Genomic DNA, 16,359 nt, shown 5'->3' on the forward strand with positions numbered 1-16,359 from the left:
CAGTGTAGCGAGGCCAATTCATTTCTGCTGCACATCATTTTGGGTTGTGGGTCTGAGACCCACAAGAGACCAGGAGAATGTGCAAACTCCACACGTGCAGTTCTTGGTGCCGTGAGGTAGAACATAGACCATAGAACATTACAGCGCAGTACAGGCCCTTCGGCCCTCAAAATTGCGCCAACCTGTGAAACCACTCTAAAGCCCATCTACACTATTCCCTTATTGTCCATATGTCTATCCAATGACCATTTGAATGCCCTTCGTGTTAGCGAGTCAACTACTGTTGCAGGCAGGGCATTCCACGCCCTTACTACTCTCTGAGTAAAGAACCTACCTCTGACATCTGTCTTATATCTATCTCCCCTCAATTTAAAGCTTTGTCCCCTCATGCTAGACATCACCATCCGAGGAAAAAGGCCCTCACTGTCCACCCTATCCAATCCTCTGATCATCTTGTATGCCTCAATTAAGTCAGCTTTTAACCATCTTCTCTCTAACGAAAACATCCTCAAGTCCCTCAGCCTTTCCTCATAAGATCTTCCCTCCATACCAGGCAACATTCTGGTAAATCTCATCTGCACCCTTTCCAATGCTTCCACATCCTTCCTATAATGCGGCGACCAGAATTGCACGCAATACTCCAAATGCGGCCGCGTCAGCGTTTTGTACAGCTGCAACATGACCTCATGGCTCCGAAACTCAATCCCTTTACCAATAAAAGCTAACACACCGTACGCCTTCTTAACAACCCTCTCAACCTGGGTGACAACTTTCAGGGATCTATGTACATGGACACCGAGATCTCTCTGCTCATCCACACTGCCAAGAATCTTACCATTAGCCCAGTACTCTGTCTTCCTGTTATTCCTTCCAAAATGAGTCACCTCACACTTTTCTGCATTAAACTCAATTTGCCACCTCTCAGCCCAGTGCTGCAGCTTACCTATGTCACTCTGTGACTTGTAACATCCTTCTGCACTGTCCACAACTCCACCAACTTTAGTGTCATCTGCAAATTTACTCACCCATCCTTCTACGCCCTCCTCCAGGTCATTTATAAAAATGACAAACCGCAGTGGCCCCAAAACCAATCCTTGTGGTACACCACTAATAACTGGACTCCAGTCTGAACATTTCCCATCAACCACCACCCTTTGTTTTCTTCCAGCTAGCCAATTTCTGATCCAAACTGCTAAATCACCCTGAATCCCATGCCTCTGTATTTTCTGTAGTAGCCTACCGTGGGGAACCTTATCAAACGCTTTACTGAAATCCATATACACCACATCAACTGCTTTACCCTCATCCACCTGTTTGGTCACCTTCTCAAAGAACTCAATAAGGTTTGTGAGGCACGACCTACCCTTCACAAAACCGTGTTGACTATCTCTAATCAAATTATTCCTTTCCAGATGATTATACATCCTATCTCTTATAAACCTTGTCCCCTCCTGGCAGCAGTGCTAACCACTGGGCCACCGTGCCACCCAACTGACAAGTTTCTAAATACATAGAACGTAGAACAGTAGAGAACAGAACAGGTCCTTCGGCCCTCGATGTGTCGAGCTTTGTCCGAAACCAAGATCAAGCTATCCCACTCCTGTCATTCTGGTGTGCTCCATGTGCTTATCCAATAACCGCTTGAAAGTTCCTAAAGTGTTCGACCCCACTATCACAGCAGGCAGTCCATTCCACACCCTAACCACTCTCTGAGTAAAGAACCTACCTCGGACATCTCTCCTATGTCTCCCACCCCGAACCTTATAGTTATGCCTCCTTGTAACACCTACATCCACCCGAGGAAATAGTCTCTGAATGTCCACTTTATCTATTCCCCTCATCATCTTATAGACCTCTATTAAGTTGCCTCTCATCCTCCTTCGCTCCAATGAGAAAAGCCCTAGCTCCCTCAACCTTTCCTCATAAGACCTACCCTCAATCCAGGCAGCATCCTGGTAAATCTCCTTTGCACCCTTTCCAGTGCTTCCACATCCTTCATATAAGGTGACCACAACTGCACACAATACTCCAAATGTGGTCTCACCAGTTGCAGCATAACCCCATGGCTTTTAAACTCGAGCCCCCTTCTTCACGGCTCTATCCACTTGAGTGGCAACCTTCAGAGATTACCTAACATTATTGCTGCTGTTAATCACATCCAGGACTGAACCATGTTCATTCTGACACTTGATGAAGTGGGAGGGTCGGAGGGTTTCTTTCTGCTGGACTGGCCGGTCTCACGACTTTGCTTCCAGTGGGCTGATGCTCTTTGAGCCTGGGAGAGCACATTCCCACTGAAATGATCCACAAAAACTGATGAAGGACATTTATTTTAACCTGGATAGTAAATAGTGTTTTTCCCCCACTACAGGTAGATCTAAAATAAATACATTTGTCTCTGTTCCATTGAGTCGACAGCACAGGGCCAGGCCAGTTGGCTCCATTGGTCTCTGTCAGTATTTATGCTCCACATGAGCCTCCACTCACCCCTCTTCGTCTCCCCCATCAGCATATCCCTCTATTCCTTTCTCCCTCATGTATGTGTCTAGCTTCCCCTTCAATGTATTCATGTTGTTCACCTCAACCACTCGCTGTGGGAGTGAGTGCCACATTCTCACTGTCGCTGGGTAAAGAGGTTTCTCATCAAATCCCTATGGATTATTGAACCCCTTCATCATCTTAAAGACTTCCATCAGGTCACCCCTCAGTCTTCTCTTTTCTAGAGAAATGCAGCCCCAGCCTCTCCTGAGGGTGAAATGCTCTCGGTTCTGGTATTAATCTTGTGAATCTTTGTTGCACCTTCTCCAGTGCCTCTATTTTCTTTTTCTAAATGGAGATCACAGATGTTGACAGTGCTCCCAGTGCAGTCTAGCCCTGGTTCTAAACAAGTTGTCATAACCTCCCTGCTTTTCAATTCTATCCCTCCATAATGGAACCCTATATATGGGCCCCACACTTTAGGAAAGATGTGAAGTTCTCCGAGACGGTGCAGAGGAGATTTACGAGAATGGCACCAGGGATGAGGAACTTCACTTATTCAGAGAGATTGGAGCAGCTGAAATTTCTCTCTTTGGGTCAGACAGGAATTAGGGTCAGGAATGGGGCCATTCGGCCCATTGAGACCATTGCCCAGTTCTATTCCCGTATCTCTGTCAGTTTATTTCCCTCAAGTGACCATCCAATTTCCTTTGGGAGACATTCCATCATAGGAGCCGCACGGTAGCTTTGTGGATAGCACAATTGCTTCACAGCTCCAGGGTCCCAGGTTCGATTCTGGCTTGGGTCACTGTCTGTGCGGAGTCTGCACATCCTCCCCGTGTATGCGTGGGTTTCCTCCGGGTGCTCCGGTTTCCTCCCACAGTCCAAAGATGTGCAGGTAAGGTGGATTGGCCATGATAGATTGCCCTTAGTGTCCAAAATTGCCCTTAAGTGTTGGGTGGGGTTACTGGGTTATGGGGATAGCGTGGAGGTGTTGACCTTGGGTAGGGTGCTCTTTCCAAGAGCCGGCGCAGACTCGATGGGCCGAATGGCGGCCTCCTGCACTGTAAATTCTATGATTCTATGATCTCTGCTTCTACTCCCCTTGTAGGAAGGGGGTTCCAGCTATTCACCACTTGCTTTAAATGTAAACGAAACTCGGACAGCACAGAAGGAGGCCATTTCACCCATCGTTCCCATGCTGGCTCTGGGAACGAACAATTAATCACTCTTCAAATTTATTTTCTTTTTCAGAATCTGTCCAGTTCTCTTTAGAAAGTATTGTTTAATTTGAATCCTGCACCATTTTCAAGCTGCTGGGATGAGTCTAGAGACGGCACGGTGGCACAGTGGTTAGCTCTGCAACCTCACAGCGCCAGGGATCCCGGTTCAGTTCAAGCCTTGGGTCACTGTGTGGAGTTTGTACGTTCTCTCCATGTCTGCGTGGGTTTCCTCCGGGTGCTCTGGTTTCCTCCCACAGTCCAAGATGTGCGGTTTGGCGGATTGGCCATGCTAAATTGCTGCTTAGTGTCCGGGCTGTGCAGGTTAGGTTATGGGGTTACGGGGATAGAACAAGGTGGACAGGTGAGTGGAAAGAATGCTCTTTCAAAGAGTTGGTGCACACTCAATGGCTTCCTTCTGCACTGTCGGAATTCTATAATCTCAATATTATAGCACAGCACTTGGAAAACAGTGGTAGGATCAGACAGAGTCAGCGTGGATTTATGAAAGGGAAATCGTGCTTGACAAATCGACTGGAATTCTTCAAGGATGTAACTAGTAGAGTTGAAGAGGGGAAGCCAGTGTATGTGGTTTATTTGGACTTTCAGAAGGCTTTCGACAAAGTGCCATTTAAGAGATTAGTGTGTAATATTAAAGTTAATGGGATTAGGCGTAGTTACTGAGATGGATAGAAAACTGATTGGGCAGACAGGAAACAAAGAATAGAAATTAATGGGTCTGAACTGTGGGCAGTGACTGATGGGGTACTGCAGGGATTGCTGCTGGGAACCCATCTATTTGCAATGTATATTCATGATTTAGATGAGGAAGCTGAATACAACAGCTCAAAATTTGCAGATGACACAAAGCTTGGTGGGAGGGTCAGCTGTGAGGAGGTTACAGAGATGCTTCATGTGTGATTTGGACAAGCTGAGTGAGTGGGAAAATGCATGGCAGATACAATATAATTTGGATAAATGTTATGTTATCCGCTTTGATAGCAAAAATGGGAAGAAAGATTTTTTTTTTTTTTGAAAGATTTAGTGTACCCAATTCATTTTTAAATTTTCCAATTAAGGGACAACTTAGCGTAGGCAATCCACCTAGCCTGCACATCTTTGGGTTGTGGGGGTGAAACCCACACAATCGGGGAGAATGTGCAAACTCCACACGGACAGTGACCCAGAGCCGGGATCGAACCTGGGAACTCAGTGCCATGAGGCAGCAGTGCTAGTCACTGCGCCACTGTGCTGCCCTGGGAAGGACAATGATTAAATGAATGGCTGTAAATTGAGAGATGGGAATGTGGAGCGAGACCTGTGTCCTCATATACCAGTCACTGAAGGCAAGCATGCAGGTGTAGCAGGCGGTAAAGAAGGCAAATGGCATGTTGGCCTTCATAGAGAGAAGATTCGAGTACAGAAGCAGTGATGTCTTGCTGCAATTGTACAGGGCCTTGGTGAGGATAAACCTGGAATATTGTGTGCAGTTTTGATCTCTTTATCTGAGGAAGGATGTTCTTGCTATAGAAGGTTAACCAACTGATTCCTGGGATGGCGGGACTGATGTATAAGAGGTTGTGTCGTTTACAATTGTATTTGCTGTAGTTCAGAAGAATGAGGGGGTTCTCATAGAAATCTATAGAATTCTAACAGGACTAGACAGGGTAGATGCAGGCAGGATATCCCTGATGGTGAAAGTGACCACACCCAGGGTCATAGTCTAAGGATACGGCGTAAACCTTTTAGGACTAAGGTGAAGAGAAATTTCTTCATCCAGCGAGTGGCGGGATGAAGTTATTGGGTTGGATGATCAGCCACGTTCACAGAGCAGGCTTGAAGGGCCGAATGGCCTACACCTGCTTCTACTTCCTATGTTTCTATAAATCACAACAACTCATTTTGAAACACATAATTTCCCGATATACTGTGTTTGGATTTTCACAGGGGACTTGGAAATAGAATGAAACACATTGTTGTTACACAAAATTACGAAGGCACCGTCTTTATTCCTGATAATCATCAGCATATCGAGTGTGATCTATCCAAGTTTAGGGACTTTTCTAAAAATAAATTAAATTTCTGTAGCACCTTTCATGACCACAGGATCTCCTGAAGGATTTTACATCCAGTGAAGTACTTTTGAAATGTAGTCACTGTTGTAATGTCAGAAACTCTGGGTATGCTTCTGTCATAAGATTTAGTTTTTTAAATCAATCACTTGTCGATCTTCACTGTTGGAAGTAAGAAGGTCAAAGAAACCATGTTAAACTCTAACATGTGACTCGATCTTTATTTCAGAATTTAATACTGTATAAATGTGAATCTTCAACACTGCTGAGTTAGCATTAATTGTTGAAACAAAGAAATTCTTCAAGAATTTTGACAAGAAAGAGAACATTAAATTGTGTCAATTGTGTCAATGTCTGGCTCAACCACAAGGCTGTTTGTTCAATCCAATCAAGATGAGTAAGAAATAAAGCTATTGTCTTTCACAAACTGTCTTTTTGAACCAGTGTTCCTTGGCGTGACCAAAGATTACTGTTTTATTTAGCCACCAATCAGTAACAGATGATTGATCCTTAATTCAGTTACAATGAATGAATCAATAATGAATCCGTAGTTCTCGTAAAAGACTGATTTTTATTTGCTGTAAAAATGTAAAAGCAGGGCAGCAGAGTGGCACAGTGGTTAGCACTGCTGCCTCATGGTGCCGAGGTCCCAGGTCCAATCCTGGCTCTGGGTCACTGTCCGTGTGGAGCTTGCACATTCGCCCTGTGTTTGCGTGGGTTTCGCCCCCACAACCCAAAGATGTGCAGGGTAGGTGGATTGGCCATGCTAAATTGTCCCTCATTTGGAAAAAATGAATTGGGTACCCGTGTCTGCGTGGGTCACACCCCACAATCCAAAAAGATTGTGCAGGATAGGTGGATTAGCCACCCAAAATTGCCCCTTAATTGGCGAAAAATAGTTGGGTACTACCTTCCACGGAGTTCACTTAGGTAGTCTACACATTCTTTTTTTAAAAATTTATAAATTTAATGAACAAAGAACAAAGAAATGTACAGCACAGGAACAGGCCCTACAAGCCCGTGCCAACCATGCTGCCCGACTAAACTACAATCTTCTACACTTCCTGGGTCCGTATCCCTCTATTCCCATCCTATTCATGTATTTGTCAAGATGCCCCTTAAATGTCACTATCGTCCCTTCTTCCACCACCTCCTCCGGTAGCGAGTTCCAGGCACCCACTACCCTCTGCGTAAAAAAACTTGCCTCGTACATCTACTCTAAACCTTGTCCCTCTCACCTTAAACCTATGCCCCCTAGTAATTGACCCCTCTACCCCGGGGAAAAGCCTCTGACTATCCACTCTGTCTATGCCCCTCATAATTTTGTAGACCTCTATCAGGTCGCCCCTCAACCTCCTTCGTTCCAGTGAGAACAAACCGAGTTTATTCAACCGCTCCTCATAGCTAATGCCCTCCATACCAGGCAACATTCTGGTAAATCTCTTCTGCACCCTCTCTAAAGCCTCCACATCCTTCTGGTAGTGTGGCGACCAGAATTGAACACTATACTCCAAGTGTGGCCTAACTAAGGTTCTATACAGCTGCAACATGACTTGCCAATTCTTATACTCAATGCCCCGGCCAATGAAGGCAAGCATGCCGTATGCCTTCTTGACTACCTTCTCCATCTGTGAAGATAAATGTACTGACAAGAGAGACCTTCAAGGTCAGATTAACCTCATCATTTGAAGTTGTAAAATAAGGGATTCTATAGAAGCAGATAAAAGGATAGTATGAAACCGTTCTATTGTATTCCTGCCTAAGGTAATGAGAGAAGGTGGTGTCAGTAATTGGGGATCCAATTCAATTAATCTAGTGACCAAATTGACCAATTGTCATGTTATGAGGTAATGGTCACTTTGGGGATAAAAGTAGAGGTTCCGAACGTCTTCCTTGCTGGCCAAGTACTGAAGACTCCTGAGGCCGAGTTCCAAGGAAATTACTGTCAAAGAAGGAGCCAGACTTCCGAGGTCGAATTCCACAAGAATTACTGTCAAAGAAGGAGCCAGAGAGGGTTACGCTTCAACAGACTGATCACCCACATGAAGTTGGAAAAGTCAATGCCTTAAAGTTCAGTAAACCTTTTTCTTTTCATAAACTTATTTTTGAATTTAACTGCAGAGAATTCTGCCTTTGTCTTAATTGTTTCAAGTACTGTCCAAACTAAAGTGAATTTATTAAATGGGGGTAGGGTTTGGGGGCAGCTGAAATCAATGATGTTCTCGATAACAAGATCAGTTTCTTCAATTAAAAACCTTGCATTTCTATAGCACCTTTCACAACAACAGGGCATCCCAAAGTGTCATCACTTTTGTAATGTAGGAAACGTGGCAATCAATTTATACACAGCAAGATCCCACACACAGCAATGTGATAATGAGCAGATGATCTGTTTTTAGTGATGTTGATTGAGGGGTAAATATTGACCAGGACACGAGTAACTCCCCTGCTCTTCTTCAAAATAGTGGCTGTGGGAACTTTTACACCCACCTGAGAGGGGCAGAAGGGGCCTCAGTTTAACATTTTATTTGAAAGAAGCTGTTCTGACAGTGCAGCACTCCCTCAGTGCTGCGAGGAGGAATGTTGGGTGTAATTTATGTCCTCCAGTCCCTGGACTGGGACTTGAACCTACAGCCTTCTGACTCAGAGGTGAGAGAACTGCCCACCGAGCCACGGCTGACACTATAGACAATACAAAGTTAGAAAGTGAAAGTTACCCTTTAAAACCCCCACCCCCACCCCCACCAAACCCTTTGCATCCAGTGCCGAAATGTAATAATAAAAACCCCAGTATAAATAACATGGATTTGACTGACAAATGTTGAGGTGTTGGTTTCGAGTCACAAGTTTTGACTTCCCATTTGAGCCTCGGGCACCTTTCTGTCTCTCTATTGCTCATGTCAATGACAGGCAGCGACGGAGCTGAGGGCTGAGTTTAACTGAGAATAACGCTCCAGTTGGCAAACTTCCATGAATGTCACACAATTTATGTAAAGGGCTAAATCCAGATTGCGAGCAGACAGATTTTTAATGGGTTGAATGTTAATGGAGAACTGGCAGTACGGTGGAATTAAAGCCTGGATGAGAACAGCCATGATAGAATGGCAGAGCAGACTCGATGGGCCAAATGGCCTAATTCTGCCTATATCTTATGACCTTATGAAAGGGGGAGACATTGATTTGCTCCCAGAGGAGGAAGTTTTAGTCTGAAACTCGTTGTCCAACCTCCACATTCTGACATCACAAAGGAGCGCGTCCTCTAAATCAGCCAATAGGAATACATCCGTTCCGCAGTGACGTCACTGCATTTGAGCGCACCCGCCCGGCGCGAGGACACGGGAGCCCCGCCCCCATCCTTGGTTCCCCCTCCCCTAGCACTTGATGTTCATCAAGACTGTTTCCAGGCAACCGGCTGATAGCTCCGGCCAGAGCGAGAAGCCCCTCCCCCAACTCAGGACTGCGCATGTCTCAGGGAGAAGGGAATCTGCGCATGTGCAACGTGAGCTCAATACCTCTGACTTTACCGCTGATTTGTGCCCAATTGGAAGTTGGAGGACCGGAAGGACTCTGTCTCTCCGCCAATCAGAGCTCCCCCATTGTCTCAATGCGGAAGCTGGACATGGAGGTTTCTGCCGAGCAAAGTTGTTGTTCCTCCAACCCTGAATGAGCTTGAGCTGCACACAGACTCCTGTCTCCAGCATCTGTGAGTAAAACACTTTCTTTTCTCCCCCTTTCCATTTATTTTCTCATTCTCACCTTCAATTGGTCACTTGCAGCAACTGAAGGGAAAGGAAGTGAATCCAGGGAGGGTGCAGACTCTGCAAAGCTGGCGCAGGTCTCTCTCTTAAACACATTGACATCCTTTGCTTCCTCAGCTTGACACATTTATTTGTCTGGCTAAAAGGACGATCTCTTTCTTAATGTTCACAATTAAAGGGCTGGTTTCCCTCGGAGATGACTGACATTTAAGGGGACAGTAAACAGGGCAAATCCAACTCAGCCAATTACTTCTCTGTAGGTCTACTGTCCATCATCAGCAAAGTGATGAAAGGAGTGATCAAAGTTGCTATTAAGTGGCACTTATTCTGCAATAACCTGATCCTGGACGCTCAGTTTGGGTTCTGCCAGGGTCACTCAGCTCCTGACCTCATGACAGCCTTAGTTGAAACTTGGACGAAAGAGCTGAATGCCAGAAGCGAGGTGAGAGTAACTGCCCTTGACATCAAGGCAGCATTTGACCGAGTATGGCATCAAGGAGCCCTAGCTAAACTGGAGTCACTGGGATTCAGGGGATAACTCTCCACTGGTTGGAGTCATACCTGGCACAAAGGAAGATGGTTGGGGTGATTGGAGGTCAATCATCTCAGCTCCGGGACATCACTGCAGGAATTCCTCAGGACAGTTTCCTTTGACGAACCATCTTCAGCTGCTTCATCAATGATCTCCCTTCCATCATAAGGTGAGAAGTGGTCATGTGCAGTCATCCGCAAACAATGTTCAGCACCATTCTCAACTCCTCAGATAATGAAGCATTCCATGCCCAAGTTCAGTAAGACCTGGACAATATCCAGGATTGGCCTAATAAGTGGCAAGTTACATTTGTGCTACACAAGTGCCAGGCAATGACCATCTCCTACAAGAGAGGATCTAACCACCACCCCTTGACATTCAGTGGCATTTCCATCGCTGAATCCCCCACAACCAAATCCTGGGGGTTACCATTTATCATAAAATGAACTGGACTAGCCATATTAATAATGTAGCTACCAGGGCAGGTCAAAGGCTGGTAATCCTACGGCGAGTAACACACCACCTGATGCCCCAAAGCTTGTCTACCAGACATCTACAAGCATAAGTCAGGAGTGTAATGGAATACCCTCCACTTTGCTGTATGAGTGCAGCTCCAACAACACGCAAGAAGCTCGACTCTATCCAGGACAAAGCAGCCTGATTGATTGCGTCGCCTTCCACAAACATTCAAACCTTCCACCACCGACAAACAGTAGCAGCACTGCAGTAACTCGTAAAGGGTCCTCAGACAGCACCTTCCAAACCCACGACCACTATCATCTAGAAGGACAAGAGCAGCAGAAACCTGGGTAGCCCACCACCTGGCGGTTCACTTCCAAGTTACACACTACCCTGACTTGGAAATATATTGCCGTTCCTTCACTGTCCCTCGGACAACATCCTGGAATTCCCTCCCTAACAGCACAGGGGATGTACGGAAGCATGGTGGAGCAGTGGTTAGCGCTTTGCCTCACGACGCCGAGGTCCCAGGTTCGATCCCGTCTGGGTCACTGTCCATGTGTAGTTTGCACACTCTCCCGTGTTCGCGTGGGTTTCGCCCCCACAACCCAAAGATGTGCAGGGTAGGTGGATTGGCCACGCTAAATTGCCCCTTAATTGGAAAAAATTAATTGGGTATTTTAAATTTATAAAAAACAAATGAAAAAAAAAACAGCACTGGGGATGTACCTACACCTCAAGGACTGCAGCAGTTCAAGCAGGCAACTCACCACTACTTCGGAAGGGCAACTGGGGATGGGCAATAAATGCTGGCCTAACCAGCATTGTCCACATCCCGTAAATTAATTTTTAAAAATTTAATATCGGACAGAGATATGTCTAGTGTTGTTATATGGTATGTATTGTATGGTATTATTGATGGTTCTGTAATAAAATACATGTATTATTATTTCTAGTTTTGTAAATAGTACTGTACCTACATTATATATTTCCAGTCATACAGTCATTGCAGCACTAAAACAACAAAGAACAAAGAACAAAGAAATGTACAGCACAGGAACAGGCCCTTCGGCCCTCCAAGCCCGTGCCGACCATACTGCCCGACTAAACTACAATCTTCTACACTTCCTGGGTCCGTATCCTTCTATTCCCATCCTATTCATATATTTGTCAAGATGCCCCTTAAATGTCCCTATCGTCCCTGCCTCCACTACCTCCTCCGGTAGTGAGTTCCAGGCACCCACTACCCTCTGCGTAAAAAACTTGCCTCGTACATCTACTCTAAACTTTGCCCCTCTCACCTTAAACCTATGCCCCCTAGTAATTGACCCCTCTACCCTGGGGAAAAGCACTGACAGAATCCATTTGGTAACTCAAGTCAATGCTGACTCTCTGTACAGCGATCCAGTCAGTCCCATTCCCCCTCGATATCCCTGTTCACCTGCAAGTTTATTTTCTTCAAGTGACCATCCTATTTTATTTTAAATTATTGATCATCTGGACTTCCACAACCCTTGTGGGCAGTGTGTTTCCTGTCATGAACACTCCATGACTGAATAAAATTCTTCCTCAGAATTTCCCTATCTCTAATCAGTAAATGTACTTATATGGAGATTCTCTACTCTTGCACAGGTTTTAGTGAGTTTAGATTTGTTGATCAGCACCTTCAGGAAAATTGGGAGGGAAAGTAAGTGAATACAGTCTGCATATTACACACATTTTTCATCCAGTAATAGAGACATATATCTGTCTGGCAGCCTGCATGAAGATTTTCAGGTCTCTGTGTCCAGGACAGGAAGCAGTGAGCTTGGATCTGTCAATCAGCCAGAATCAGCACCTTCAGGAGAATTGGGAGGGTGAATATTAGATACAGCAGAGTGAGAATGGAGGGAGAGTGTGTGGGATTGAGATTTAGAGCATTTCAGGGAAAGAGAGAGGAAAGAATGTTCGATAGAAACTAGAATTGTCTGTTCTGATTTACTATCCTGTACTGACAATGATTACTATTGTAAAATCTGTTTGCAGGAAGTTCGAACGAGAGGAGTTTGAGGCCGAGATCTGAAACTAAATATCACGTCAAGAACTGACTGAGTCACTCAATTCTTGGGATGATCGGCCTTTGAATCTAGAAGGAGAAATGTTTGTCTATTCTGTCTGCTTCCAGAGATTTTAAACATCAGTGTGTCTGGAAAAGCCACCGAGACACACACACACACCCGTGTGAGACTGTTACAGAGCACTGACTTGACTATGGAAAGAGCTTTAATCAATGACACAGCCTGAAAAAATACTACACCATTCACAGCAGGGAGAGACTGTGCAGGTGTTCTGTGTGTGGACAAGGCTTCAACTGATCGTCCAACGCGGTGAGACGCAAGAGCACCCGGACCATGGAGAAACCATGGAAATGTGAGGATTGTGGGAAGGGATTCAAAGACCCGTATGGGCTGGAAAGGCATCAACGCAGTCACACTGGGGAGAGGCCGTTCACCTGCTCTCAGTGTGAAAAGGGATTCACTGACATTGCCCACCTGCGGAGACACGAACGGGTTCACACAGGAGAGAGGCCTTTCACCTGCTCTCAGTGTGAAAAGGGATTCACTGACATTGGCAACCTGCGGAGACACGATCGAGTTCACACTGGGGAGAGGCCGTTCACCTGCTCTGACTGTGGGAAGGGATTCACTCAGTTATCCAGCCTGCAGAGACACCAGCGAGTTCATACTGGGGAGAGGCCATTCACCTGCTCTGACTGTGGGAAGGGATTCACTCAGTTATCCAGCCTGCAGAGCCACCAGAGAGTTCACACTGGGGAGAGGCCTTTCACCTGCTCCCACTGTGAAAAGGGATTCACTGACATTGGCAACCTGCGGAAACACGAACGAATTCACACTGGAGAGAGGCCTTTCACCTGCTCTCAGTGTGAAAAGGGATTCACTGACGTTAGCAACCTGCGGACACACGAACGAGTTCACACTGGGGAGCGGCCTTTCACCTGCTCTGACTGTGAGAAGGGATTCACTCACTTATCCAGCCTGCAGAGACACCAGAGAGTTCACACCGGGGAGAGGCCATTCATCTGCACTGTGTGTGATATGGGATTCACTGAATTATCCAACCTGCTGAAACACAATGTCACTCACACCAAGAGCAGGCCCTTTAAATGCTCTGACTGCAGGAGGGGTTTCAAAAGCTCTCAGCTACTGATATCCCACCAGCGCATTCACTTTGAGGAGAGACCGTTCAGCTGTTCTCACTGCACAAAGAGCTTTAGAACCTCATCCAACCTGATGAAACACGAGCGATGTCACACCGGGGAGAGCCCGTTCACCTCTCCGACTGGGAAAAGATTCACTCGGTCATCACTTGCTGAGCCACAATGTCAGTCACACCAATGAGAGACCCTTTAAATGCTCCGACTGTGGGAGTGGGTTTAAAAGCTCTCTGGTACTGATGTCCCACCAGCACATTCACACTGAGGAGAGACCGTTCAGCTGCTATCACTGCACAAAGAGGTTTACAACGTCATCCACATTGCGGAGACACCAGCGAGTTCACCTGCTCTGGTTGTGGGAAGAGATTTAGTGATTCATCTGCCCTGTTGACACACCAGCGAGTCCACACTGGAACGAAGCCATTCACCTGCTCTCACTGTGGGGAGGGATTCACTCAGTCATCCAACATGCTGAGACATCAAAGGGTTCACAAGTGATGGTTTAGATTCTGCTGTTATTCCTGCTGGTAATCACATCCAGGACTGAACCTGGAGTGGCTGGAGGGGTTTGTCATCTCCTCAACTCCTCCTGATGCTCAGACGTGACGACCCTGGTGAACTACTGCTCCCCGGACCTGGAATACCTGACTGTGAAGTACGGTCCATACTACCTTCCACGGAGTTCACTTCTGCCATCATCACAGTGGTCTACATCCCACCCCAGGCGGAAGTGAAGAACGCGCTTGATGAATTGTAACCGCTATAAATAACAATGAATCAGAATACCCGGAGGCCTTGTTCATCGTGGCCGAGGACTTTAACCAGGCCAACCTCAAGAGTGCGGCCCCAACATCCTTGACCACTGCTACACAAACACCAAGGGCGCCTGATGCTCCATCCCCTGACCGCACTTCGGAAAATCGGACCACAAGACGGTGCTCCTTCTCCCGGCATACAAGCAGAAACTTAAGCGGAGAATCCGGTTAAGACGGTTGCGCAATGCTGGTCCAAAGCAACAGAAGAGTTCCTGCGCGACTGCTTGGAGTCAGTGGACTGGCCCATATTCAAGAACTCAGCAGCCAACCTGAACAAGTATGCCAGCACCATCACAGACTTCATCAGCAAGTGTGTAGAAGATTGTGTGCCAAAGAAGGTAGTACGTACGTTGCCCAACCAGAAACCATGGTTTAACGGGAGATTCACTCCCTACGGAAGGCCACATCTGAGCAGTTCAAGACAGGCGACCCTGACCTAATCAAGAGATCTATGTATGACCTCTGCAAAGCCATCACGGACTCCAAGAGACAATACCATACTAAGCTGGAATCACAGACTAACGACATGGACTCTCGTTGGTTGTGGCAAGGCTTAAACAACATAATGGGGAGATTGGGGCGAGAGCGCGCACGGGGCAGCCTCGTCCTTCGCGAGCTTGGCCGAGGCCCACATGTTTTATCTTCAACCTGGGACATCATCTCTCCAGAGATTGCACCACTAAAAGCAAGTCAAGTACACCAGGCATGACGACAATGAATTATACCATGATTGTTCGAACAGACTTGATGGACTGCCTAGTGTTTTGTCTTCTTTACCTTGTTCACACCCATTGTGTTAATAAGTATAAATTGCACTCTTTTAACCTTAATTGCATGATTTACCTTTTAGTATTATAATATGCAATGGCCTTGTGGAATAGGAGTTGGCCATTCGACTTCTTGAGCGTACACTGCTATTTTGTTAGATCATAGCTGATCTGCATCTGCTTTAGTTCTGGTGTCCCTCTCATTTCTGCTTGAAGTGCATGTGCTGCTTGTTGAGCTGGGCAGTGCCTTTAAGGTTGACAAGCAGCCATAGATACGTGCATCTTAAAGGGAACATTATGCAAGGCCTGTTTGTTCTCTGCACAGTACATTTGAGTGTTGAGCAACAGTGCACCCATAGAAGGAATATTGCTTCTTTCTACAGTCCTTTCATACCCTTGCCTAACAATACTATATTGATCTTAGTTTTGAAAATTTCACCAGCATCCAAAATATTTTGGGAACTAGTGTTCCAAATTTCCACTACCCTTTGTGTGAAATAATGTTTCCTGGTTTTGATCTTAACTTCCTTGGCTTCAATTTCAAAATTGTGCCTCTTTGTTCCCCCAACAGCGGAAATGGTTTCTCTATATCAAATGACATTATCTTGATTAAATCACCCATGAAGCTTCTAAACTCCAAGAAATACAAAACCAGCCTTATGCAACCTGCCTTCATAATTTAACCCTTTAAACATCTGTATATTTTTGGTGAGCCTGTACCTTCAGTTGTTTCTTATTTCCCCGAACAAGAACCAGGACAACTTGATCTATCACCTCCCAAATTCTTTTCCAACTGCTTTGAGATATCCCTTTCCCTGGCAGTAGGTAGGCAGCACACCCTTCTGGACTTTTATTTACGTTTGCAGAGCACGGTATCCCCATATATTTGAATTTTCTATACTGTACACCTAGTCTGCTCCTCTGCTCTTTGGACTACCTTCTGCTTGCAGTGCCATCTCATAAACTTTCTCCTTATCGTAACAGTTATGAAGTATATTGTTGCAGTTGGACTGGACCGATGTCTGCAAGACCTCTATTTTCCCT

At 45.9% G+C, this 16,359-nt stretch overlaps 1 protein-coding gene across 1 annotated transcript in view; it reads left to right on the top strand.

The window, feature by feature from the left end:
* The window catches only part of LOC140417948 (uncharacterized), a 142,860-nt gene that overhangs the window by 32,375 nt on the left and 94,126 nt on the right, over nucleotides 1-16,359 (top strand). The window contains exon 5 of the mRNA XM_072501381.1: nucleotides 12,880-13,914. Coding sequence (XP_072357482.1) covers nucleotides 12,880-13,914 — 1,035 coding nt within the window. The remainder of the gene's footprint in view (nucleotides 1-12,879; nucleotides 13,915-16,359) is intronic.

Source organism: Scyliorhinus torazame, chromosome 5 (genome assembly GCF_047496885.1).
Source record: "Scyliorhinus torazame isolate Kashiwa2021f chromosome 5, sScyTor2.1, whole genome shotgun sequence".
Classification (NCBI taxonomy): Eukaryota; Metazoa; Chordata; class Chondrichthyes; order Carcharhiniformes; family Scyliorhinidae; genus Scyliorhinus; species Scyliorhinus torazame.